Here is a 27,942-nt window from a genome sequence, read left to right on the forward strand (position 1 = left end):
CTAGAGCGGCCGGGGCGGTGCGCGGGCGGCGCGCGGGGACCGCCGGGAGCGGGGCGGACGCTCGCGCTCCTTTTTCCCTCCCTACCTCCTCGCCGTGGCGCGCTTAGGTTCGGGAGCCGTCATGGGCGCCGCCGCGTGGGCATGGTCGTCCCTGCCGCTGCGTGTGTCTCTTCTGCTGCTTCTGTCTCTCCCGGGGCTGCCTGCGGGTTCCTGGGACCCGGCCGGTTACCTGCTCTACTGCCCATGCATGGGTAAGGCCTCCCGAGCCCCCTGCTTAAATGGGGAAACTGAGGCCCAGAGAGGCGAAGCCACTCTTCTGAGACGCCCAGAGACCTTGACAGATCCGGGAAAGAACAGCACAGGGGCAGCGCCTGCCCTTTGCCTCTCTGCCGCAATTCCTCAGGTCCTGTGTCCAACTTTCCATCTGGCAGATGAGAAAACTAAGACCAAGAGAGGTTACATGTCTTGTGCTGGGTCTTAGCCAGCCCAGACTCCAGTAAATGGAGTTAGGGAGGCAGAGCTTGATGTCACTGACCCAACGCTGGCTCTAGGGAATTCATTCATTCATTCAACAAGTATGGATAGGACGCCCACTCTTACCAGCTCTGTTTTGTGCTCTGGGGTTACAGCAGTGATAAGACAAAACTATGCCCTTGTAGAACCTTCATTTTAGAGAAGACAGGCAATAAAAGATAAACATAAAAATAAGTAATCACGTATTATTTTAGAAGAGGATGAATGCTATGGGAAAATAAAGAAGAACAAAGGACACTCTAAAAGCTGGTTGAGGGGTGCAGTTTAAGTGGGGTGGTGGGTCATCATCGTAAAAGTCATTCCTTCTTGAAATTCTCCAGCCTCCAGATCCACACCATGATGATTTGGCACTCCACCCATCATCACCACCACTCCCTTTGCCCCAGATCTTCCAGCTGCAGCCAACTTACCCTTTTCTAATCCTCACACTTACTCAGATCCTGCAGCCTGTGCTATTATTACCTGTGCCAGTCCCTTTGCCTGGAACACCCTCCTCTTCATTTCTGCCAGACAGGCTCCTCCTTATCCTCAGGTCTCAGCTTAAAGATCACCAGAAAGGACTTAACTGACCTAAACCCAAATAATATCCTCCTATTTACTCCATCACCAAACTTTTTTCATTTTATTCTTGAAATTATCAAAATTTGTCACTGTATGTTTGCATGTTTAATGTCTCCCTAGCTGGACTGTGAGTGCCTCGAGGACAAAACCTTGTCTTTCTTGCTCATTCCTGTATTCTAGCACCTAGCAGAGAGCTGGCACATTGTAGCCTCTCAATAATATTTGTGGGATGAATGAATGAATGCCATGCTGAGGATAACAAAATGAATCAGACAGGGTCCTTGCCCCTGATGCTTTCATAAGCTGAGGAAACAGCCTGTCCAAAGGCCAGGAAGTGGGAACGGTGTTTGAGGAAAAGTGAAGGATCATAAGTAATTCAAATCCAAGCTGGGAGACAGGAAGGGGACTGAGTATGGCAGGGAATTGGTGAAAGGGTCCCAATGAATAAGGTGTCACAGTTGTCCTTTCATGCATAGGTAAGTGGAGATAAATGTGGAAGGGCACTCTTGGCTTAGGGAACAGCTAGAGCAAAGGCATGGGGTGGGGATGGAAAGTGTGGAGCATGTTTGGAAAATAGCAAGGAACCTGGAGAGGCTGAGGCAGAAGGGGCAGGTCTTGAAGGGCCTTGAATGTCAGACCCAGGAGTCCAGTCTTGATCTGATGCTGCCAGCTCCCCTGGCGCCCCTTGGTGTCCTGGTTGTCTGAATCCCTGGCTCTGCAACTTTTCTGGGCCTTGCATGCCCCATGCCCTCAATGCCCCAGGACTGACCTCATCCACAATGTACCATCCAGGGCGCTTTGGGAACCAGGCTGATCACTTCTTGGGCTCCCTGGCATTCGCAAAGCTGTTGAACCGCACCCTGGCAGTACCCCCTTGGATTGAATACCAGCATCACAAGCCTCCCTTCACCAATGTGAGTACCTCTGCTGACCTTGGCTCATATCCGTCCTACCCAAATCCTGTTCACCTCTGCTTGACCCCAAGTCCTTCCCTGGGCTTTACCTCCCACCCCTCTGAGCTTGCCTCACTTCCTACCCAGAATGGTCTTCCTGGTTAACTGGCTAACATTTATTCAGTGCCTGCTGTCTGCCAGGCAGTTCTGAGCTCTCTCTGAGGATTAGCTCTTTTCTCCCTGATCACATCCCTGTGAGGAAATAGGTTTAGAGAGGTTAGGTAACTTGCCCAAGGTCACACAGTTTGGGAATAGTAGAGCTGAAATTCAAACCCATGTCTGTCTGACTCTATTTCCTAAAGCCCCATTTCCGGCCCTGGTTGGTCCCACCCTCTGTGTATCCCGGTGGTCAAAGGCTGATGAGTGCTGTAATCAGGTTTCAAGGAGAAACTGAAGCACACGTGTTCAAAGCCATAAACCCAGGTAGTCCTGCTCCAGCACTGCGCCTCACCCCATCAAGGAGTTCCCTTACCATGGTGATGCTCAGCATCTTATAGTTCCTTCCTTAGTCTTTGTGTCTTCTACTAGTCCTATGTCTGTCTTTGTTCACACTGTATCTCCAGGGGCCTGACGCTAGGAACTGAATTAATAAATTCATTTTAAAGTTTTTAATAAACTTTTAAAAATTATATTTGGTACGTACAAAACACTGCTTCATTCTTACAGTTTTTTTCTACATAGGTTTTATTTTTCCCTTTGTGTGTCTGTATTTAGAGAGGTTTTTTTTTATTAAGATATCATTGATATTCAATGTTATGAAGGTTTCACATGAGCAACATTGTGGTTATTACATTCATGCATATTATCAAGTCCCCCTCTACACTCCATAGCAGTCACTGTCCATCAGCATAGTAAGATGCTATAGAGTCACTACTTGTCTTCTCTGTGCTATACTGCCTTCCCTGTGCACCCCTCTACATTATGTGTAGGAATCATAATACCCTTAATCCCTTTCTGCCTCCCTCCCCACCCCCTTCCCTTTGGTAACCGCTAGTCCCTTCTTGGAGTCTGTGAGTCTCCTGTTGTTTTGTTCCTTCAGTTTTGCTTCATTGTTGTACTCCACAAATGAGTGAAATCATTTGGTATTTGTCTTTCTCCCCCTAGTTTATTTCACTGAGCATAATACCTTCTAGCTCCATCCATGTTGTTACAAATAGTAGTATTTGTTTTCTTCTTATGCTAAATAATATTCCATTGTGTATATGTACCACATCTTCTTTATCCATTCATCTACTGATGGACACTTAGGTTGTTTCCATTTCTTGGCTATTGTAAATAGTGCTGTGATAAACATAGGGGTGCATCTGTCCTTTTCAAACTGGGCTGCTGCATTCTTAGGGTAAGTTCCTAGGAGTGGGATTCCTGGGTTAAATGGTATTTCTATTTTTAGTTTTTTGAGGAACCTCCATATTGCTTTCCACAATGGTTGAACTAATTTACATTCCCACCAGCAGTGTATGAGGGTTCCCCTTTCTCCACAACCTCGCCAACAATTGTTGTTGTTTGTCTTTTGGATGGTGGCTATCCTTACTGGTGTGAGGTGATATTTCATTGTGGTTTTAATTTGCATTTCTCTGATGACTCGCAATGTGGAGCATCATTTCATGTGCCTGTTGGCCATCTGAATTTCTTCTTTGGAGAACTGTCTGTTCAGCTCCTCTGCCCATTTTTTAATTGGCTTATTTGCTTTTTGTTTGTTGAAGTGCGTGAGCTCTTTATATATTTTGGATGTCAACCCTTTATCGGATCTGTCAGTTATGAATATATTCTCCCATACTGTAGGGTACCTTTTTGTTCTATTGATGGTGTCCTTTGCTGTACAGAAGCTTTTCAGCTTGATATAGTCCCACTTGTTCATTTTTGCTTTTGTTTCCCATGCCTGGGGAGATATGTTCATTAAGAAGTCGCTCATGTTTATGTCTGAGAGATTTTTGCCTGTTTTTTTCTAAGAGTTTTATGGTTTCATGACTTCCATTCAGGTCTTTGATCCATTTCGAATTTATTTTTGTGTATGGGGTTAGGCAATGATCCAGTTTCATTCTCTTACATGTGGCTGTCCAGTTTTGCCAACACCAACTGTTGAAGAGGCTGTCATTTCCCCATTGTATGTCCATGGCTCCTTTATCGTATATTAATTGACCATATATGTTTGGGTTAATGTCTGGAGTCTCTATTCTGTTCCACTGGTCTGTGGCTCTGTTTTTGTGCCAGTACCAAATTGTCTTGATTACTGTGGCTTTGTAGTAGAGCTTGAAGTTGGGGAGCAAGATCATCCCCACTTTATTCTTCCTTCTCAGGATTGCTTTGGCTATTCAGGGTCTTAGGTGGTTCCATATGAATTTTTAAACTATTTGTTCCAGTTTGTTGAAGAATGCTGTTGGTAATTTGATAGGGATTGCATTGAATCTGTATATTGCTTTGGGCAGGATGGCCATTTTGACGATATTAATTCTTCCTAGCCAGGAGCATGGGATGAGTTTCCATTTGTTAGTGTCCTCTTTAATTTCTCTTAAGAGTGTCTTGTAGTTTTCAGGGTATAGGTCTTTCACTTCCTTGGTTAGGTTTATTCCTAGGTATTTTATTCTTTTTGATACAATTGTGAATGGAATTGTTTTCCTGATTTCATTTTCTATTAGTTCATTGTTAGTGTATAGGAAAGCCACAGATTTGTGTGTGTTAATTTTGTATCCTGCTACTTTGCTGAATTCTGTTATTAGTTCTAGTAGTTTTGCAGTGGAGTCTTTAGGGTTTTTATGTACAATATCATGTCATCTGCAAATAGTGAGAGTTTGACTTCTTCTTCTTTACCAATCTGGATTCCTTGTATTTCTTTGTTTTGTCTAATTGCTGTGGCTAGGACCTCCAGTACTGTGTTGAATAACAGTGGGGAGAGTGGGCATCCCTGTCTTGTTCCCGATCTTAGAGGAAAAGCTTTCAGCTTCTCGCTGTTAAGTATGATGTTCGTTGTGGGTTTATCATATATGGCCTTTATTATGTTGAGGTACTTGCCCTCTATACCCATTTTGTTGAGTTTTTATCATGAGTGAATGTTGAATTTTGTCGAATGCTTTTTCAGCGTCTATGGAAATGATCATGTGATTTTTGTCCTTCTTTTTGTTGATGTGGTGGATGATGTTGATGGATTTTCAGATGTTGTACCATCCTTGCATCCCTGGAATAAATACTACTTGATCACAATGGATGATCTTTTTTGTGTATTTTTGAATTCAGTTTGCTAATATTTTGTTGAGTATTTTTGCATCTATGTTCATGAGGGATATTGGTCTGTAATTTTCTTTTTTTGTGGTGTCTTTGCCTGGTTTTGGTATTAGAGTGATGTTGGCCTCGTAGAATGAGTTTGGGAGTATTCCCTCCTCTTCTACTTCTTGGAAAACTTTAAAGAGGATGGGCATTAGGTCTTCACTAAATGTTGGATAAAATTCAGCAGTGAAACCTTCTGGTCCAGGGGTTTTGTTCTTAGGTAGTGTTTTGATTACCAGTTCAATTTCATTGCTGGTAATTGATCTGTTGAGATTTTCTGTTTCTTCCTGGGTCAGTCTTAAAGATTGTATTATTCTAGAAAGGTGTCCATTTCTTCTAGGTTATCCAGTTTGTTAGCATATAATTTTTCATAGTGTTCTCTAATAATTCTTTGCATTTCTGTGGTGTCCATAGTGATTTTTCCTGTCTCATTTCTGATTCTGTTTATGCGTGTACACTTTTAGAGAGGTTTTTAACAGAGATTAAATAGAGGTTAAAAGCCAAAGTACCAGAGATCATTGACTAGCTGGGTCACTCACTAGCTGTGTAGCCTGGGCAGGATACTTGACCTTTTTGTGTCTCAGTTTCCTCTTCTTTAGTCTGGTAATAGTTGTTGCTACCTCGCATAATGAGGTCATGGCTGTGACATGCCTTGAATGTTGTATGCCTCTGTCTGAGGATCAACAGCGCTCGTCAGTGTAAAGTGCTCAGGATATAGGAAGTCCTCACTAACTGGAGCCATTGATGTTCCGATTTTTTGCACTCACAGTTACAGTCAGATACTGCCCTTTCAACTCCCTCTGGCCAGCTTGCTATCTCTCACCTTGTCTTCCCAGCCAAGTCTTTTTGAGTCTCCACTTCTTGCTTTCTACAGGTTACTCAACTGCCCCAGTTGGCCTCCCTTTCCCCACTAGGACTGTTATCACAGAGATCACAAGGGACCTCAGAATTGCCAAATCCAGAGGTCATTTCTCAGTCTTTATCTCAGCTGACCTCTTGTTAGCACCTGATCCATGAGCCTCTCTCTTTCCTGAATTCTTTACCCCTCTGGCTTCTAAGACAGCCTGTTCCTGCTTTAGCACGACTTCTCAGCATCTTCCTCCTTGCCCTGTACTGGGGGCTCCTCTCTCTCCCCCCACTGTTTAAATGTTGGTGTGTCTGTGCTTTCTGTTTGCTTATTAGGTAGATGACCTCAGATGAGTTATCTACGTTCCCTCCACGTGGGTTTCTTCATAAGTAAACTGGAAATGGTTGAGCAAGTTCATGAGATGTGATGAGTATAGCATGTGGTGCGAAGTCAGCACACAGTAAATATTAGTTGCTATTATTACCACTGTTTGCATCGCTATACACTGACTCATGTGGCTTTCACTGTTCTCCACATACCTCCTAAATTTATCAGTGGCCAGATTCTCCTCACAGGCCTGTGTTTCTGACTTCTAGACCCTTGAGTCTATTTGGATGTCCCATAAGTATCTCAGATTCACAAAGCCAGAACTTGGGCATTGTCTCCCTCAAATCTGTGTCACCTCCTCTATTCCCAGCCTTAATTTATGTCACCTCCATTCACCTTGGACACCAAGCCAGGAAACCCTTGAGATCCTCCTAAATGCCTCCCTTTACCCGCTCCTTTGCCTTCCTTTACATATTCTGACCTGTCCATGCCTTTCCGTGTTCACTTGGACTTGCATGAGGTGCTAAAAATACATGGTGAATAAATACTTTGTCAAACAAAAGGACTGTTGCGGTAGCCTCCCAATTCCTTTCCCTCCTCTAATCTTAACATAAGTATATTCTATTCTCCACACCAGAGTGCTCTTTCAAAAAGGCAAATTTCATATTGTTTCTGCCTAAAATTCTTCAGCAAGACCTTGTTGCTAGTAGTTAAGATTCCAAAGGTCTCCTCATTAGAAGGCCAGTGGCTCTTGGAGGAAGGGTGTGGTGGTTAAATTAGTTTAGCAAATTATATTCTCAATACCCGATCCCTGCAAAATTGGAGAGTCAAAATGTACATTAGCATATTAAAGGCCCTGCAAAGTCCTGTAGTTAACCATCTTAACACAGCATTTCTCAGGTCTATGTAACTCTGGAGCCTTTTTACTGCAGAACTCTTTATCCACCTGAACTAGTGGACCACGCTCGGGAATGCTGACCTGTAGGATAAAGTCTAAATTTTATTCCATGGTGTTCTAAGAAAATGTTTTAAATCCCCCAAAAATAAGAGATTATTAATATAATCTCTATTCATGTACCCACCACTAGCAGTGATCATCATTAACATTTTCTCATCTTTGCTTCGTCTTTTCTTTCTTTTAGTGAAAGAGGTAAAATGTTACAAATAAAGTTATTAAAAGGGAAAGGCTCACTTGGCTCCTGAGACTAATGCCCAGCCCCAGAGAAACTGCTGTCATGGTTTTAACGTCTTTGGTGTGACTCCTTCCTTCCAATTTCTTTCCTGTATTTTGTTGTGTTATTAAGCATCCTTGTTCCCATCTTCTGGTGAAAAGTGCAAGAACTTCTCTAAGACAAATACCTAGAGGTGGAAGGAAGAGTTTAAATTGTATTAGATGCTGCAAGATTCCATTCCAAAGTGGTTATTAAAAAATGTACATGCAACCAGCCATGTACAACAGTTCCTGTTTTGTCACCACCTTTCCAACAGTTAGAGTTAAGCTTTTAATTTTTGCTGGTCTCATGGGTAAGAACTGCTATCTTATGGTAATTGTAATTTGCTTTTTCTTAATTACTAGTGAGCTTGCACATCTTTTGAGTGTATTGGTTCTTAGGATTTCCTTTATTGTGATTTGTTCACTCCTATCTTTTGCCCACATTTTCTCTTACATCACTTGTCCTTATAGATCAGCAGGCATTTTTTAACACAAGGGATACTACTGTTTGTTCTTTAGTTTGCAGATGTCTTCTCCTAGCCTGTCTCTGTCCTAACTTGGTGGCTTTTGACAAAAGTTTTTCATTGCTATGTTCTGAGCTGTCTGGATCTTGGAGTGTGTGATTTTAATAAATGTCTCAAAAACAGCCATTTGGATACTGAGGAGGAACCCCTGCCCCTCCTTTTCTTCCTTTTCCTGTAGCTTCATGTGTCCTACCAGATGTACTTCAAGCTGGAGCCCCTCCGGGCCTACCATCGAGTCATCAGCCTAGAGGTCTTCATGGAGAAACTGGCACCCACCTACTGGCCCCCTGAGAGGCGGGTGGCATACTGCTTTGAGGTGGCAGCCCAGCGAAGCCCTGATAAGAAGACGTGTCCCATGAAGGTGGGTCCCGTTCATCTGGGGGGGGCCCTTTCTGCCTTTTCTGTGTCCTCTAGGCCCCTGAGACAATATGTGATGGCAATATGGGAGGGAGGGCACCAGAAAGACTTAGAGCAGAAAGATGGAGATTTAAGTCCCACTCTGGGTTTTGTCAGCTGTGTCACTTTGGGCAAAGGACTTCTGCTTTCTCTGAGCCTTTATTTCTACCTGCAAAATGAAGATGCCAGTCCCTGTTCTGTCTTGCTCATAAAGTGTCATGAGGTCCAGGTATAAGAGTACTTATAAACTGTGAAGTGTTATGTCAATAATAATAATGAATACTCCATTGCACTTGCACTTACTACATGCCAGATACTGTACCAAGTGCTTTACATACTAACTCACTTAATCCTCAATTTGGTCCATGGGAAAGTATATCATATCCCCATTTTACAGAGAGGATACTGAGTATGACAGAGAGGTTCAGTATTCTGCCCAAGATCACAGAGCAAACAAGTGGCACACTGGGATTCAACCATATGTAATTTGGCTCCATAGTCCACCCTCTTTAACTTGCATATTTCCCTGCCTCTCAGCAGGTAAATGAGAAGCTGTTGTATTTTTTCAGAAGAAATTTGTATATTTCTGGCACTTTGGAAATAAGACATCCCCAGTGTGTCTTTCAGTGCTTATACTAAAAGTTTGGGGAGGGTGGTTGGAGGAGACATGAATTTGAGGAAGGAGACCTGGCTAACACCTCCAACACTGCCTTTACTTGCTTTTTGACCTTGGGCAAGTGTTTTACCCTGTCTGGCCCTGATTTGAAAATAAGGGCATTATGCTAGCTGGTCTTGAAAGTCTCTCAAAGCTCTCTCTAATCCACGGTGCTGAATCCAAGGTCCCCTTCCTTCTCCTACCCTCACCAATGTTGTAGGGTCAGCAGGAAAGACTCCTTCAGACACTGTGGTGAACGTTTACTGGAAACCAGACTGGAGGCCTGCTGATCTCCTTAGCCCCCAGCCCAGTGACATTCCTACTGGGCCATCCAGGATGGGTGTTTCAGCCAAAGGCAAATCACCTACACTCTCCCAACCCACAGTTCATTGATCTCAGCCCCAGATGACTTTTTCTCCCCCTCAGTAAGCCTCTGACAACTCTTTCCACAGGAGGGAAACCCCTTTGGCCCATTTTGGGATCAGTTTCATGTGAGTTTCAACAAGTCGGAGCTTTTCACAGGCATTTCCTTCAGCGCCTCCTACAAAGACCAATGGATCCAGAGGTACTTGGAGGGGCAGCATTGCTAGGTTTGGGGAAGGGCATGGGGCCCATGGGCATTCAGCACTTTCCTGGCCCTCCCCCCAACCACACCCTGATGTATGAGACCAAAGGTGCAGCTGTTCTGTCTGTTGAACTTGGGATCCTGTGTGATCTGTTCCCAGCTCATGGCCTGACATGATGGGACATTGACCTGCCATGAGGTTGAGCAAGAGTTTATCAGCCGATAAAAGATGTCATAAAAAGAATATTGTACAGTCACATGAGTCTCAATTTCCTCCTCTAGGCGTGAGAATCACTCCCCTCATACCTTCCTCTTCACAAGGTGAAAATTAGAAGCAGCTTCTAGAGAACAGCTTCAGGTGGAGACTAAGAAATGATGTCATCCTGCTAATGATTGTATGCGCTTTATTAATTGCACTCCAGTAGGCCCTATTAAAAAAAAATAGGTTAGCAGGGCATAGGCACAGGCTGTGAAATATTTATAGAGCATCTGTCATGTATGAGACCAGTACTCAGAGGCCAGAGGAGATGTATAAAGGTCAGGAAGACCCAGCCCCAGCCTTCAGAGAGCTACAGTCTAGTTGTAACAGTGTAACACAGTTAATGCTATAGCATGGCAAGTAAGAGTGTGGGCTTAGAATTCAGACTAGGAGATAGGAGGTATGAGGAATTTATGACTTCATACTTGGTTGCAGCACTTGGTATTTAGTAGGTCTAGGATGTGATATAGAGAAAGGAGCACAGGCTCAGGATAAGACAGAACTGAGCTCTGATCCAGTCCTGCCTCTTTCTCAGGTGACCCTGAGCAAGCCCATCAAGCCATCTGGCCTGAATTTCCTCCTTGGTTTAATGGAAGGAGCACCACGGTGTCTGCCTCCTAGTGTATAAAGCGCATGGCACGTGGTAGTGGACCAACCAATGTTAGCTGTTACTATTATTCTCATGCTTTATTTTATTTCAGCCTTTGTGAAATTTCATGAAGTGTGTATCAACTTCCATGTGACCAGTAAGGAAGCTGAGCTCAGTGAGGTTTAATCATTTGCTCAAGGTAATGCAGCTTTTAGAGAGCAGCTGGGGTCTGTATGTAAGTCTTCAATAGATAACAAGAGCTTTTTTATTGATGTCAATTTTATTTATTTAGTGCCTGCTGTGTGCCAGACACTATTCTAAGTTCATTTCCCTACCTAAGTGTTTTAAGGTAATAATTCATTTAATCCTTCCACAAATCTGTAGGATGGGTGTTACTGTCATCTGTGCTTTACACATAAGGATATGAAGTAGAGGAGTGACATCATTTGTCCAAGGTCACACAATTTGAAGTAACAGAGCTGGGATTGGAACCCAGGCATTCTGACTCCAGAGCACCCATTCTTTTTTTAATTTTATTTTATTAAGGTATCATTGATACACACTCTTATGAAGATTTTACAGGAAAAACAATGTGGTTGCTACATTCACCTGTATTATCAAGTCCCCCTCACACCCCATTGCAGTCACTGTTCATCGGTGTATTAAGATGCCACAGAGTCCCTACTTGTCTTCTCTGTGCTACACTGTCTTCCCCGTGATCCCACACACACCATGTGCACTAGTCATGATACCCCTCAATCCCCACCTGCCCTCCCCCACCCCTCCCCTTTGGTAACCGCTTGTCCCTTCTTGGAGTCTGCCAGAGCACGCATTCTTAATCACTGTGGAAAAAACAGCTATGCCTTTAAAAGCTGCCAATTCCTGTTTGGGACTTACCTTCAGAGCTAGTTCATGGCTGATTCCAGATAGGGCATTCCTATTTGATGACATACTAATTTCTCCTATTCAGCTCTGAATGACGTGGCGCTGTTACCAGAAGGCAGACCTGCCCTCAGAAGATTAGAGATTTGCCCCTGTTAACAAAAATGCCAGGAAAAAAAAGGCACCAGCTCTAAAAGCAGCTCCAAAAGTAAATTCCAGAAAGCCAGAAAAAGCACACAATCCTGGTTGGAAGAGAAGGACACTGTTGCATGGGTGCATCAGTTGAAGAATGTTGCTGGAACATTTGTTCATTGCCCCATAGTTTTGTTTGAGTTCATTGAGTTGTAGGAACTGTGTGGGGGTCTGGGGAAGACTGTGCCTTCCAGCCACATCTTTGAAACAGGAAGACTCGTAGGGAAGATGAGCTCCCTGGAGGCAGTTTGAGAGGGCTACCCGGGCAGCTGCCTGCCTTCACTCCTTTCTCCCTTCCTTCCACACATATTTAAGAAGCACTGACTGAGTGTCAAGTACTGGTCTGGATGCTGGGGATACAACTAAGAATAAGGCAGATAAGACTCCTGCCTTGATGGAACTGAGTCTAGTGAGGGAGGCAGTGAATAAACTTTTACCTAAGATAGTCACAGAAGACATAGTGCTATGAAGGGCATAAACGGGTGATGTGTGATTGGCACAGCTGAGCCCTTGTCTCAGTCAGCTTGGGCTGTGAAAACAAAATACCACAGACTTGGGGCTTATACAACAGACATTTATTTCTCACAGTTCTGGAAGCTGGGAAGTTGGAGATCAGGGTGCCAGCCTGGCCAGGTTCTGGAGAGAGCCTTGGTTGGGTTCTGGTGAGCCTTTTGGCTTGCTGCCTTCTTGCTGTATCCTCACGTGTTGGAGACCAAACAAGCTCTCTGGTCTCTTATAATGGCACTAATCCCATTGTACGGGTCCCACCCCCTTGACCTCATCAGTCACCTCCCGAAAGTCCCCACTTCCTAATACTATCACATTGGGAACTGGGACTTCAACTATGAATTTGTAGTGAGGGGCACAGTCTGTAAGAGACCTGAAGGATGAAAAGGAGCCAGCCATGCAAAGAGCTGGAGGGAAAGGTATTTCTTTATGACAAGGACATCAAGAGCGAGGCTCCACCTTGTTCATGTCCCTTTGTCCTCTGCTCTCAGCCGGGTGGTCAGCCACTGTCCCACAGATGTACTCAGCACATAAGTGGATGCTGTGCACAGAGAAACCCCAGCTTTGTGTGGGATGTCAGTAGAGTAGGTGTGGTGAGGAACCCCAGAGGTTCACTGTACCCAGTAGCAGGAGAAAGCAACTTTGTCAGCTGGACAGTGACCACTTATGGCAGTCAGGGGCAGATAGAGCTGCTCAAACATTTTTCCAAACAAGACCCTTAATTCCCCCTTTCTTTCCAGAAAACACTCCCTTCCCTCATTGGGAGCAATGAGCACATCAGCCTTGGCCTCTTGCTGCTTGTCAGATCAGAGCTCATGTCTCAGGGGGAAAGCTGTGTGCCAACCAGATCTGGGTGGAGGCATTAGACATCCCAGATTCAGAGGTCATCAAGGGCCAGCTGTAGGTTCTATCTAAGAGTTCAGAGAGGGCACAGGTCCTGATTTTATCCTCATGTTCCATTTCCCTGGGAGATCACAAACTCTTGCTTTCCTTTTGAAATCCTCTGGGGTAACATCTGAAAAGAGCTTACCTGGGGGTCTGGCCAATAATAGGTGCTCAGTTAATATTCACTTCTTTCTCCTCTTACCCTGACCACCTAATCTAGTCTTTCTAGGGAGATCCCTGAATCATTCTCATTTATTCATTTATTCTAAAAATATTTATTGTACATATTGTGTGCTAGGGGCTGAAGATCAGAAAAATAAGCAACAGACTCAGCTTTTGAGGTACTCCCTGACAGGAGTGGGGGAGATGGCAGTGAAGTGTAGTAGTTAAGGATATAGTTCTGGAGTAGACTGCCTGGATTCAAATCCCAGCTCCACCAATTTCTAGCTGTGTGATTATGGGTAAATTACTTAACCATTCTGTGTCTCAGTTTCCTCACCTGTAAAGTGAGAATAATGATAGTACTTACCTCTCAGGGCTGTCATGAGAATCAAATGAGTTAATGTACATAAAGCAACTTGAACATGGCCTGCCACATAATAAGGCTCAATGAATGGTTGATATCTATGTACTGAAGTCTGACAAGATGAATGTTGTATATAGAGGTGCTTCCTTGGCACGGGCCCTGGACGAGTGAGTATAGGAATCATGAAGCCACTGCCCTCACAGCTTGGTGGTCTAGCAGGGAAGATGGCTTTTGAGCACATTAGTGTGCAGAAGGCAGCAAAGGAGAAGTAGGGAAGCAGGAAGCCACTCCCTAGTAGCTGAGGCTTGGAGTGGTGACTGGTCTTGGCGGTTTGGAAGGTGTTTTCAGAGTAAGGTATTTGGGTTGGGTGTGAAGAAAGTGGCATGTCCATTATAGCACTGTTGTATGAATCAAAGATTGGAACAACCTCGCTGTGCAGCAGGAGGTCACTAGAGAGGTTATTTGCGGTTTATTCATGCAAAATGGAAAACTTCAAGAGACACTAACACAATCAACATGGCCAAATATCTAAAACATAAAGTTAAATTTTTTAAAAGTTGAAATAGGTTACATGCAAACACTGATGGTGATGGTGGTAGAATTTTCTAAGAGCTTTCTATATGTCAAGCACTGTTCTAAATGCTTTGCTTGTAGAAATCCATTTACTTTTCTCAACAGCCCTCTGAGGTAGGGACTATTATCAGCTCTATTACACAGATAAGGAAACTGAGGCACAGAATGTTTAAGTCACTTGCCCAAGTTAGTAAGTGGCATAGTCAGAATTAAAACAAGGCCATCTGGCTCAATAGCCCATGCTTTTACCATAAACACACACAGAATAATACCTTTATATATATATAGTAAACATGTAATCCTGTATTAAACCATAGTATCTCCTGGGAAGGGGAAGAAAAGGAGGGAAAGAAATGATAGCATAGCATTTTTATTTAGATGTGTATTTTTTAAAATCCAAAACAAAGAAAGTCTTAATACCTGGTAATCTGGGTCACAAGTATATTGATTGTTAAATTCTTAATTTTCCTGCATGCTTTGAAATATTTAATAATTTTTTATTGGAATTTTTATTAGGGTAATTGTAGATGCACATGCAGTTGTAAGAAATAGTACAGAGAGATCCCATGTACCCTTTACCCAGTTTCCCCCAATGGTCAACATTTTGCAAAACTATAGTATACTATCACAACCAGAATGTTGACATTCACACACAATCCACCCATCATACGCAGATTTCCTCAGTCTTACTTGTTCTCACTTCTGCATGTGTATATTTAGTTCTGTTCAGTTTTATCATGTATGTAGGTTTATGTACCCACCACCACAGTCAAGATACTGAGCAGTCCTAACTTCACAAGTATGCTCGTGTAACCAAGTTTAGAACCACACACCCCTCCCTAAACACACACACACACACACACACACACACACACACACAGTTTCTAGTCCCTGCAGCCACTAATCTCTTCTCCATTTTGTCATTTCAAAAATATTATATAATTGGAATCACACAGTATGTAGCCTTTTGGGGTTGGCTTTTTTCACGTAGCGTAACTCCCTTGAGATCCATCCCCAAGTTTTGCTTGTATCAGAGGTTCATTCCTGTTACAACAATAGCATTCCATGGTATGGCTGCACTGCAGTTTAACCATTCACTTCTTGAGTGACATTGGAGTTGTTTCGGTTTTTGTCTATTAGGAGTAAAGCTGCTGTAAGCATTCGTGTACTGGTTTGTGCATGGATATAGGTTTTCCTTTGTCTGGGATAAATGCCCAAGAGTTCAACTGTTGAGTCATATGGTAATTGCATGTCTAGCTTTATAAGAAACAGCCAAACTGTTTTCCAGAGTGGCTGGCTGTGCCTATTTCATAATTTTAAAAAAAGGATCTTTGCTGGCAGAGCGAAGTCTTTCCAGGTAGAGGAAAGAAGTGTGCAGAGACCTGGGGTGAAAGTGCACTGTAGTTTGTGGACCCGCAGGGTGTCTCATGTAGCTGGCTAGACTGGAGTACAGCTGCTGAGCGGACACAGGTTTGCTCCCCACTCCTTCAGCCCACAGATATTTACTGAGCTCTTATGTGTGTCAGACACTGTTCTAGGACATGGAGGCACTGCCTTTAGAAGCCTGTGTCCAGCAGCAAAGATGGGGTGGAATAATTACAAGACGCAGAGTGTACAAGGGGGAAGAAGAGACTTCAGGAGGGTATGATGGGGGCACCTGCAGACCTCTGGTGCTCTCCATGAGGGCAGAGACCATGCCTCCCTCATGTTCCTAGACCCTAGCATAAGTAGGCAATCAATAAATATGTGTCACATGATCTCATCCAGTGTACACATCCCCTGTGAGTGTGACCTGTCCATTGCCCTCTGTAAGCAGCTGCATGTCCCAATCTTGCCGTGTGGATAAAAGGGCACAGGCTCCGTCCAGACACCCAACCCTGGAGTGAATTACCACACCACAGATTGGAAGCCAGCATGACATACAAAAGGTTGGAATGCTCTACTGTAAATTTTTAATTGTTAAGCAAGCAAAGAGGGTTATAAATTCCGTGTGGCGGGACAGTATTGCATATTGTGCCTGTTGCCACTGCCAAGGTTTCTTATCAGCCCGTTGGGGTTTCACAGACGCTTGAGCTTCTTACATGTTACAGGGGCCCCTCCGCAGGGTCCCTGGGGCACGGTGCAATGCCATCCTTTTTCCTGTGGGGGTGGCAACCAGGCTGTCTGTGTGTCCTCTGTCTGACTTCCCCTCGTGCCGTCTCTATGTCTAGATTTTCTCCAAAGGAACATCCAGTGCTCGCCCTGCCAGGGGCTCCTGCCCAGTTCCCTGTCCTGGAGGAGCATAGGCCACTCCAGAAGTATATGGTATGGTCCGACGAGATGGTGAGGACTGGAGAGGCCCACATCCGCGCCCACCTCATCCGGCCCTACGTGGGCATTCACCTGCGCATTGGCTCTGACTGGGTAACCTACCTCTTCCCCTCCTGGCTGGCTTGGACATGTCCCTGAACAGGACCCATGCCTATGGGGGGCTGAACACTGAACCCACTGCCCCAAGTCCCAGCCAGGGCAGAGGGGTCTCAGTCAGCCAAGTCCATGGGACTGGGTGCCATGAGCCCCCCATAGACACATCAGCAGTGTGCCCCTGCATGCTTGCTTGCCAGCTCTTATTTTAAAAATTGCCATTTTTATCCTAATTTTCAAATGGATAAACTGAGATATCAAGCTAGATTCCAGGTCAGGCAGCAACCCAGAGAGAGAACCACACCCCAGGAGTCCTCTGTCTCAGCTCAGTGTTTAGCCAGTAGACTTCTTGTTGAAAAACAAGCTCTGGAGATTGGGTGGGATTCCCAAGAAATTGAAGATGTCATCCTCCAAATGTGGAGGCTGCTTAAATGTGCAGAAACCCCATCAGATTATCTTCTGTGTGAAAATAACAGAAGCAATGTATACAGTCTCCTTAATTTATGTAAGAAATTATAGATGTATGAATATAAGTATGTCAGAAGTGTTCATTGTTGAAGACTTGGAAAGTATTGACAAGTATAGAAATTAAGTGAAAATTCATTCAGAATCAATTAAGGAAGTAATCACACATTTACACTAGACTCCCATCCTGCCCCTTTTTCACAAAGGAAAGAAGCCAGGCCCAGAATATTTGATAAGTGGTTTCAGCCTAACCTTCAAGAAACAGATAGCTCCCATCTATGCATTTAGAACACACAAAAAATAAGATGTCATTTTTTTGTAGAACTTCTGTAACACTAATACCAAACTCAGATAAGATCAACTCAGGAAAGTATAGCCCATTCTCACATAGATGCACAGATCCTAGGTAAAATATTAGCAAGTAAAATCCAATAATATATTAAAGAACATACAACACAGCAAGTAAAACTTATCCCAGGAATGCAACCAAATTCACTATATTAACATCCAAAGAAGAAAAATCATATAATCATCTTAGCAGAGGCCAAGAAAGCATTTGATAAAAGTCAATACTCATTCATGATTAAAAAAACAAAAAGACAAACCCTACCACTTTTCACCAACTGGGGATTGAAGGGATCCACCTTAACTTGATAAAGGCTATCTCTTTGAAAGCCACAGCACACATGCACTTTGTGAGAGCTATCAGGAGTGTTCCCACTAAAGTCAGGAATCAGATAAGGCTGCCAGTTATCACCACCACAGTTCAGAATTCTACTGGAGGACCCAGATAATGCAGTAAGGCCAAGAAAAAACATTTAGCAAAAGCCAACATCCCACTACCCCAAAATGACTGCTGTTACTGTTGTGTGCATTTCCCTCTTTTTTAAAAACACAGTAGAACTCCTGTTGTATAGCCTCTTTTTCTACTCACCAGCCCTTGCTTCAGGGGTTCTGGGCCAGTTGCTGTCTGTAACGCTGTGCCCCCACCCGCAGAAGAATGCCTGCGCCATGCTGAAGGATGGGACCGCGGGCTCCCACTTCATGGCCTCTCCGCAGTGTGTGGGCTACAGCCGCAGCACAGCAGCCACTCTCACCATGACCATGTGCCTCCCTGACCTGAAGGAAATCAGGAGGGCCGTGAAGCTCTGGGTGGAAGCGCTGAATGCGCAGTCCATCTACATTGCCACAGACTCTGAGAGTTACGAGCCAGAGATCCAAGAGCTCTTCAAAGGGAAGGTATGCAGCGGCTGGGGGGCAGTGCTGTGGGAAGGGAGTCAAAGAAAGCTCCAGGGTGGTCCCACCAATCCCACTGTGTGCTTCATGTCCTCCTGCCACTGGGCATTGGCTCAGACATCCAGTTTGTCTCCAGTTTGTACCCTTCCTCCAAACTCCCATTCACACACCTCTGCAGTCTCTCCAGTTCTCACTCCACTTTGATAACGTGTGCATTTATCACAACACATCTGTCTTCTTCCCAGGAGCTGTGGCTTCTTGAAGGCAGGGTCCAAAGTTGCCTCACTGTTCTATTCCTCAGCATCTAGTCTGGTGCTCTGACCTTCCCAAGGGCTGAGACTCAGCCTTGCCATCACCAGTGCCTAGGACAGTGCCTCACATGTATAGACATTCGGTAAATGTTTGTTGAATAAGGTGTAAAGAGTGGGCCTTTGGCAGACATCTGGTGTAGCAGAGGGATTAAGAGCATGGACTCTGGAGCCAGAGGAGGTGGGGTCTATTCACTGTGCAGCCTTGCATAGGTTACTTTACCTCTCTATGCTTTCTTGTCTGTAAAATGGGACTCAGTAGTACCTAGCTCATAAGGTGAGTGTGAAAATCAAACATGGAGAAATTAAAACACTTCTGGTACAAAAACACAATAAAATGAGCTGTCATTGATAGTACAAGTACTTGATGAATAAAAGGAAAGATCTTCTGTGCTTAGTAAATGCTTAAGGAAATGGTGAATAGTAGGTATTCAGTATGTGAATAAACAGTAGGAAGCTCTTGATACCATGTCAGTGAAGAGTAGGTAGTAAGTGTTATTGTTAAAGTGACTGAATTAGTAATAAGCATTCACTAAGACTGTTGAATGAATGAAAGCCCTAAATGCTGTGCAGATCTCTAAAAGTGGACAACTGCCTTCTAGCACTGGGTGCCCTTGACTTGATGTCGAGGGGCTCCCTTTCCCTCTTTTACCCAAGATGCAGGCTGGAAGGCCGGACTAGTAGAGAAGCAGCTGAAGCAGTGCATTCTGTTCTCCCACCCACCCACGCTATAGAAGATGGTCAGAGCTGCGGGACCTCAGGTTGCCTCCAATCCAACCCTTGTGTTGTGTAGTTGAGGAAACCAAAGTCCCAGGAAAGGACACTTTCCCCAAGAGGTCTCAGCTAATTATAGTGGGCATGACACAGAGCTGGTAAATTTCAGTGTGTGGGTGGAGTTGTTTGGGGGATTTTGGCCATGATTAAACTAGTAGTTTTTTTGCTCCCATCCACATAGCAAGATGATGATTTTTGTTACATCAGAAGTCTCTGTGTGACAGCAAAGCACTTTCAGCCCCTGCTCTGCCCACACCCCCAACCTCTGTACTAAGTTGAAGCATTTGGAGAGTCCCAGGGAGTTTTTTTGTGAGTTTTAAGAGTTGATATATTTGTTACACCTTGAATCTCTTGCCATTTTCTATATCCTGTTCCTGTGCCAATCTTCTGGCCTTTCCCCACTCCTCAGCCGCCTTCTCCATGGGCTCAGAGCCCACCCTTCCTCCTGAACTAAGCCTTGCTCCTCCATTAGGCTAGGCCAGTGCTGAGCTGGGAATACGGATAAATAAGATGTGGTTCAGCCCTTCAGGGCTCACAGGCTAGACTCAGGAAAAGAGACTTTGCAGAGAATATATACCACAAGAGAGGTCCAGGAGCTTGGTTGTGGGGAAGGGGACTCATTCATTCACTTGTCCAGTCAACAAGATGTTTCTTGAGATGATTCCCAGCCAGCAGTGACAAGACTGAAACCCAGTTTCATCAGGTACAGGAGACAGACATTAATCAGAGAAAAAGGAGTGAAAACTACAAACTGAAACACATGCTCTGACGTAAAAGAACGTGGTTCTGTGAGGGTGTATGTAGAACAGAGGACCCTGGCCTAGACTGGGGAGGCCAGAGAGGACTTCCCAAGGAGCTGAGACTTGAGCTGCAGAATGAAGGTTAAGTAGGAGCTAACAAGGCAGAGAGGAGCACCCCAAAGAGGGAAGAGTGTATGCAAAGATCCTGGGACAGGAGGGAGCCTGGTGGGTAGTGGCTGGAGCTCTGGGATGAAGGTGGGAGATGTGAAAGGAGGTGGAGAGGCAGCCTGAACAAGGGCTCTGTTTGCCACATTTAGGATTTGTCACCTTTATATGAAGAACAATAGGACACCATTTAAGGGTATTCATCTTGGGGTGGGGGAAAGAACAGGGGTAGGGGTACTTCAAAAAGTTTTTTCCAGCTGCTCTGTGATGAGCAGACAAGGAAGAGAGAAAGCCAGGGTACTGGTGAAAAGGCACGAGATCATGGTGGCTGGGCCCAGGGAATGGTATTCCATCCAGAGAAGGGTTCACCTTTGGGGAATATCTCAGGGATAAATTGGGCAGGACTTTGGGACTCAGAGGCATCCAGACAGCAGAGCTGGGTAGGTAGAGCACTATTAGGTCGGACCATGGTTTGCTGGCAGAAGCCAAGCCTGGCAGTCTAGGGCTTCATGAGATAGGTGAACTGAGCTGAGCCTTGGAAGTATAGTCAGGATTAGTTGGGAAAGGGCATTCCAGGCAAAAGCATAGAGTATGAATGAGTGGTGTTTTTGGAGCTGAGGCTAGAGGGGAAGAGGTGCTGTTGGTGGGGGGGATGGGCACTTCTGTCAGCCATCTGACCCCACATCTTAATCCTCTCTGCACCTCCTTTTGTGTCTGTAACTTCAACTCAGGGGAAGAAGGCTGGGGTATGGCTGCAGGCCTTGGCAGACCCAGGCATCTTGGCCTGCAGCCACCCTGGGTAAAACGCTCTGCCCTTCTTCCTGCAGGTAAAGGTGGTGAGCCTGAAGCCTGAGGTAGCCCAGATCGACCTGTATATCCTCGGCCAGGCCGACCATTTTATTGGCAACTGTGTCTCCTCCTTCACTGCCTTTGTCAAGCGGGAACGGGACGTCCAGGGGAGGCTGTCCTCTTTCTTTGGCATGGACAGACCCCCTCAGCTGCGGGATGAGTTCTGATCTGGCTGGAGCACATCACCAGTCTGGGCTGGTCCCTCCAGCCAGCCCTGGCAGCCAGAGGGGCTCCCAAGAGTGATTCCCACAGTGCAAGCTCCTCTTCTCACCTGCAGAGACAGAGAAAAGCACCAGGAACTTCACGGAATAGGAAGACATCTTATCTCCCAGGCACAGGACTTCCAAGATCCTAGAAGCCAGAGCACCTCCCCTCCTCATGTGCTTCCTACTGTTTCTCCTGGGAATTTCTCACACCAGCAAAGCAGTCCATCCTCTCTCTTTTGGTCTGCCCAGTTCTGAGCAGTCTAGGATGTTGAACTCTCTTCAAAGAGATTTTTTTATATATAGAAAGAGATTTTTATGGTTTTATATAAGGTCATGACTACCCTAGAATTCTCCTTTATTCTTAAAAAAAAAATCATTGAAGTTAATTAACTTAGGTACCTAAAGTGACCTTAATGTGGATGAAACCATGGTGGGGTGGTAGTAATGAACTTTTGCAGATGACCCTAAAAGTAAGCTCAGACTCATCCCCACTGCTTGGCCAGAGCCACCATCAGCCCCCTTCTTAGGCCATGCCCTCTTCTCCATTGTCAACACCATGCAGATCCAGGTTAGGAATCATGACGCCATGCTATGCTCCGCAGACGCTAAGTGCCGCTCACACAGCACGTTCCAGGTAAGGAGCACACATCATCAAACCAGACCATTGCTCCCAGAGTCTCTCGGTAGATGGTGGCCTGCCACAAATCTGGCTCCATCACGGTCTTGGGCTGGACACATCACTAGGGCCCAGGGCTTGCTAGCCTGGTAGCATCCTTCTGAAGGCCGCCCTCTCCCCTTCCGATCTGTGTGCCAAGGGCCCTACTTACAGAACTTTGCCATTAATTTGGTGTCCAGTGCCCATTCTCCTAGCCTCCCTTCTGTAGGTAGAGCCATCAGACCATATTCTCACACACACACACACGCAAGTTGCAGGACAACAGGAATCTCAGACACCAAAGCTACTGCCCAGCTCTAAGTAAGGGCTTTTAATATGTTTCATCTTTGGAAAACTGAAATGTTTTAAATCCTGGGGGACCCTGAGAGATGGTTTATCTGTTCAGACTTGTTACATGAACTTCATTTGGTGAAGCATGATCTTGGGCACCCCTGCCTCCTTGGGAAGGTGTGGTTTACTGGCTGATTTCTTTTGCTGTTCATAGCCTCACACTAGGCACATGCTTTAGAGTCTGGGGCTCTAAAGGGCCATCCAACTCATCTTGATTAGCCTCAGCAATAATAATAGCTTGTGTTTCTGGACAAGAGGGTGCTGGAGTTGTAGTCAGATCCAGTCATGTTCTGTAGGCAAGCACTCTGTTTCTCTTTGACCCAGTTTCCTCACCTATAAAATGGTGATAAAACTGTCGGGGTTGTTGGAAGGTTCAGATCAGATAAAGCATGTATAAGAGCACATTGTAAACTTGAAAGAGACAAAGGCACGTATGTGGCTGTTGATTAATTTGCCTTCCTCTTGTCGCACACCCACTCTGTGACAGGCACTGTGCTTGTTCTGTGCTTTATGGGCATTTAGTCCCCACCTCAGGCCTGGGAAGTAGGAGCTGTTAATGTCCTTTTTTTTCTGCACAAGGAAAAATGAATGCTCAGAAATTCTCATAATTTTCTCAAAGCTGCACAGCTGGTGGTGGTTGGCCAGGATTTGACCTCGCAGAGTCGTTACTGTTACCTGCCGTGCCCTGCTGCCACCAGTTCACAGGATGCACTTTATGCCGTGTGTGTGTGCGTGTGTGTGCCCACGCGCATGCATGTATGCACCTCAGGTAGGAAAATGATCAGCCACTTCAGTGCCACTGGGCTCCTGCTGTGGGTCTGCCCCTACCAGGAGGTTTTGGGGATGGGGGATCACCCAAGCAACAGAAGGCCCACATGAAGCTTACAGTTCTCTTGGGTAGTTATTTAATTTAACATTCTTTTACTCAACAGTATTTATTAATCACCTACTATGTGCTGGGCTCTGTGCTAGATACTAGGTATTCAGAGAGAATCGTACACAATTTCTTTGTTATGAAGGAATTTGCATCCTCTTAAGAGTAAGTCATAATAAACAAGTATACCATAGGAGGTATTAAGTGCTATGAAGAAAAGGTACAGGGTAGCGCCCCAGAGCGGACAGTGCCATTTTAAGAGGAGGAGCAAGGCCTCTAAGGGCTGCTGTGGGGGAGGGAGGGGCACCCTCATCCACATACCTGGAGGCAGCATGTTGCTGGCAGAGGCAGTGGCAAGTGCAAAGGTCCTGAAGCTGGAGTAAGTGAGTGAAGAATAGTAAGGAGGCCAGCATGGTCGGAGTGGCAGGAGTGAGGCAGGGACAGAGAAGATTGGGTGACTCATCCTACAGCCTGGAGGGCAGTGGTAAAGTTGAGATTTGCCTTTTATTTGGAGACATGTCAGAAACCTTTGTAGGATTCTGAACAGAGGAAACTTGTGGTCTGATTTCCATTTTTGAAGGACCCCCCTCTGGGTGCCACATGGAGAAGTGATGGGAGGAAGTGTGGAAGCAGACTATCTCTGGCGCAGAGATGCAGGCAAGAGATGATAGGGCTCAGAGGAAGGTCATTGCATGAAGGTGGTGGGAAGTGGTCAGAGTCTGAATATATAAAATTATTTTTAAATGTCAGTCTTTTTTAAAGATAGAAGTCTGAGTAGTTTTAATCATGCAGTATATACAATTTGATGTCTTGTTTTTCACTCAACAGTATTTCATATTTTTTATGTTGGTGCATAGCCTGAATAAACATTTTTAATGACATAAAATTCCTCTGAGGGGTGCCTCGTAGTTTATTGTTGTCCTATTAGAAGAACTTAGTATGTTCCCAATTTTTCACTGTTATTTGAAAAACAGTTTTATTTGGAAGGTTTTTCTTATATCTAAAATTTTCATTAAAGTATATTCCTAGAAATGGATTTTAGGTCAAATACTTACAAATTAAAGCTTGTATTATGGGACATCTCAAATATACATATATGAGAATAATAAAATGAACTCCCAGTTTCAACAATCTTTAATCACCCCAAGTCCATGTGCTGGAGTCTTTTAAAGAAAATCTGGGTATGTTGGAAAGGAAGAGACACTGAATGGGGAGTAGAAGGAAAATCCACAATGCTCTAAGCTTTAGGGCCCAATCAACAGAGAGAAGGAGTTGTCCCTGACTTGCAGAGTGAACTTAAAGGTGGGTCACCTCCCTCTGAGTTCGGGGTATGAATGGTGACTCAGAAGGTGGTCTCCAGTCTGTGGAGCGCTGGCTGACAAGGCAGATTCTGGGGACTGATCCAGGCCTGAGGTATCTGGTGGGTAGGGCCCAGGAATCTGCACGTTAAGAAGCACCTACAAGTGATTTTGATGTCCTGTGGCCAGAGAACTACTTAAACTGTGCTCCTCAGACCAGCAGCATCAACATCACATGGGGCAGCCTGTTAGAAATGCAGACTCCCAGGCCCACCCCAGACCCACCACATCAGAGTCCCTGGGGATGCTGCCCAGGAATGTTCCAACATGCTCTCCAGGAGTTAAAGGTTGAGCAACACTGGTGGAAAGGATGTGGGGATGGCACACCGTGGTCAGCCAGCAAGCGCTAGCGCAGGGCCTTCTCTGCTGGCTCCTCCCTGTGCAGCACAGAAGGTTCCACAAAGTGTGGTCACTGGAGAGGCTTTAGGAGCCTGGGAGTGCTCAGTCTATGTTGTGACATTACTTACTTGTCTCACTATGCTCAGGGAAATATATAACTAGATAGTAAAACCCTTGAATTTGATGGATTTCACTGTTTTAGGATGGGGCCAATTTTTATATAAATAAAACAATGAGAATTACATTAAAAAAATTAAGTAACTACCTGTAGAGGTAGAAATGCAGAAGCTGGTGTTCAAGGGAACCAAAGCTGGGAAACGCTGTCCTGATATGTTACAGATCCTCAGAAATCTGGAAGGGAGTCAAGAGGAATGGAGTTTTAAGGAAAGAAGGGATAGAGGGAGGAAGGAAGAGTAGAGCTCTCATTTCCTTGTTTGGTTCAATTCAAAAAAGCTTAGTGAATAATAACAAGTTTTGCCTGGTCCGGAAATAAAGATCCCTTCCCCTCTTCAGTTTTCTGTCTCTAGTGGAATTGACAGAAAAAAAGCCCATAGCCTGAAGGCAAATCCTACGCTCTGCGTTCTGATGTCAGAATTAATTCAGATTCTTACTTGAAACCTGGCTTATTTCAGGGTTGGGACGTTTCCCTTGAAATAACATTATTCAAGGGCAAGCAGGCTTGGTTTGTTTTTACAGCTAATCCTTTATTGATCATCAGCCCAGGACGCCAAGCCCAGCCAGGTAAACAGTGGGAAGGGAAGGAACAAAAAGCATTTCTCAGAAACTACCTCCTTCCCCACGTACAGTGACTCAGCAGAAGTGGGGAACAACGCCCACCAAGGGTGGCAGAGGAAGGAGCCTAGGAGGATACCTCATCCCTCTGAAAATCTACCTCTAAAAAAAGTTTGGCACTACATACATCATTTGACCATTCTCTCAAGCGTGGGTGATTGTTCCCCTTTCTAATAGAGTACAAGATGGCTTGGGAGGCACAGGGCACTAGCAGGAGAGAATTATCTTCTCAGTGTTTTCTCAGTCCTGCTAACAGTGCCAAAGAGAAAGTCTCAGTCTGGTGCCAGCATGTCATTCCCTCCTCTGCCTCTTGCTAATAATCTGCCTGGCAACAGCAGACCTCAGAGTCAGACATTACCTAGCTAGAATTTAGAGACACTGGTTTGCTTGCATTATATCTATTTGGGGGATACTTTGTATTTGCATTTTTTCATTTAAAGATGTGGTTTAAAGTTGCCTTTTCAGAAATGTATTTAAGTACAAAATGTGAGTTGATTTAAAGAAAAATATCAAGTAAATGATGTGCTATGAATTAGGTAGTTTTGGAGACCCTCACTCAGGTTCATCTTTATGCCAGACCCTGGAGACCCTCATAACAAGACCGATGGGGCTCCCATATCACCTTGAAATTGTAGTAATAACCAACATGTATTGTTTACCATGTGCCAGGCTGTGTTTTAAGTACTTTACATAAGCTAACTCATCTAGTTCAACCCTATGAGGTTGGTCCTCTTATTATCTCCATTTTACAGGTAAGGGCACTGATGCACAGAGGTGAAGAAACTAGCTCAAGGTCACAGCTTGTCAGTGGCCGAACTGGGACTTGAACCCTGGAGCTCTAAGAGTCAGTGCCCTTAAGCCTTGTGCTATGTTGCCTCTCAGGTCACTTACCAAGGGCATTTGCTTCTTGGTTTCCCCAGGTACACCAAAGCTTCCCCAAGAACAGGGACCATACTGGTGTATCTCCCTGCACCAACTCCTGACCCAATGCATGGCTTATAAGAGAGCCTCTTGCATATAGGTTGAATGAATGAATATGCAGAGAAAGTGTGTGGGAAGTTGAAATACTTCTGACATTGCAGAAGATTCATGGAAAAGGTTGGAGTTGAGTTGAATGATGAGTATGATTTCAGCAGAAACACATGGGGAAAGAGTAAACGAATTCTGGATGGAGGAAACCACATGAACAAAGGAAAATAAGGGCCCATAATTTGTCTAGTTTCGCCAGACTGGAGGAAGTGTTTAGAAAGTTCACTGGTGTCAGAGCATGGCAGGGGGTGGTTCTTCAAATGCCAGAGTAAGAGTTTGTATTCCTAGCAACAGTGGGGAGCAGGTGAAGGCTATGGTGCAAGGGAAGTGACTATCAGAACTGGGTGTTAAGGTGGTAAATATTACTATGGGTTTAAAATGACTGAGGGAAAGACTATTAAGTGAAAACCAGAAAAATAGCTAAGTTTGTGGGGAGCAGTGAGCAGTGCCATGAGTGGATCTTGGGAGGTGGAGACCAGAGACGTGGCAACATAGGAAGGTTTAAGCAGCATGTAGAGGGCCTGGAACATCAAGCTAAGGTTTGGCTCCTTCCCTTGGGGGACCAGAGGAGGCTTTTAAACCTAGGGTATTCGATCAGATCTTAATTGGGGCTTACTCTGGGTCAAGGGCAAGCAAATAGGGTGAGGATGGGAGGGTCTTTTCAGAGCTGACTAAGGGACCATCTGAGCTAACTGGCTGAGGAGGCCCCCATGGTGCCCCTTGAGAGCAGCACTAAAAAGTAGAGCTCCGGTTGTGCAAATTCTCTAACATTTTTATTGAAAATAAATTCATGCTCAAGGTAAAAAATTCAGAAAGCACAGAATATAACTGTATAGTGAAAAATAAGTGTTCCCCCCAGCCCAGAACCCTCTCCAGAGGGAAAACACTGCTAACAGGCTCTTGGAAGCCTTCCAGAAACTTTCATGCCATCTCTAGACACATATACATCTATATATGCTTTTAAGAAACAAAACACAAAACCGTACTGTCTGGCTCTGGCTTTTTTTCAAATCACATACCTTAGAGTTTTTTGGATATTAGATTTGCAAGTCTTTTTCATTCTTTTCACTCAGCTCATCATACTCCATAATATACATGGCCTGTCATGCGTTTCACCTAGTCTGGGACATTTAAGTTTGACATGTTGGC

At 44.8% G+C, this 27,942-nt stretch overlaps 1 protein-coding gene across 5 annotated transcripts; it reads left to right on the forward strand.

Moving 5' to 3' along the window:
- The first annotated feature begins 10 nt into the window (after window positions 1-10).
- On the forward strand, window positions 11-27,754 carry POFUT1 (protein O-fucosyltransferase 1). Of its 5 annotated transcripts, XM_036924725.2 has the most exons (8): window positions 13-251; window positions 1,888-2,009; window positions 8,399-8,581; window positions 9,724-9,836; window positions 16,460-16,652; window positions 18,114-18,356; window positions 21,168-24,102; window positions 24,263-27,754. In XM_036924725.2, exons 1-7 carry the CDS (start codon window positions 122-124, stop codon window positions 21,354-21,356), a joined length of 1,173 nt encoding a protein of 390 aa, XP_036780620.2. In that variant the 5' UTR covers window positions 13-121; the 3' UTR covers window positions 21,357-24,102; window positions 24,263-27,754. The 5 variants fall into 5 exon arrangements, with proteins under 5 accessions (XP_036780621.2, XP_057358865.1, XP_057358866.1 ...); XM_036924726.2 differs by lacking the exons at window positions 21,168-24,102; window positions 24,263-27,754 and having other exon boundaries at window positions 11-251; window positions 18,055-18,174; XM_057502882.1 differs by lacking the exons at window positions 18,114-18,356; window positions 21,168-24,102; window positions 24,263-27,754 and adding an exon at window positions 10,797-10,841 and having other exon boundaries at window positions 12-251; window positions 16,460-16,568.
- The last annotated feature ends 188 nt before the right edge of the window (window positions 27,755-27,942 follow it).

Source organism: Manis pentadactyla, chromosome 5, assembly GCF_030020395.1.
Source record: "Manis pentadactyla isolate mManPen7 chromosome 5, mManPen7.hap1, whole genome shotgun sequence".
NCBI classification, from domain to species: domain Eukaryota; kingdom Metazoa; phylum Chordata; class Mammalia; order Pholidota; family Manidae; genus Manis; species Manis pentadactyla.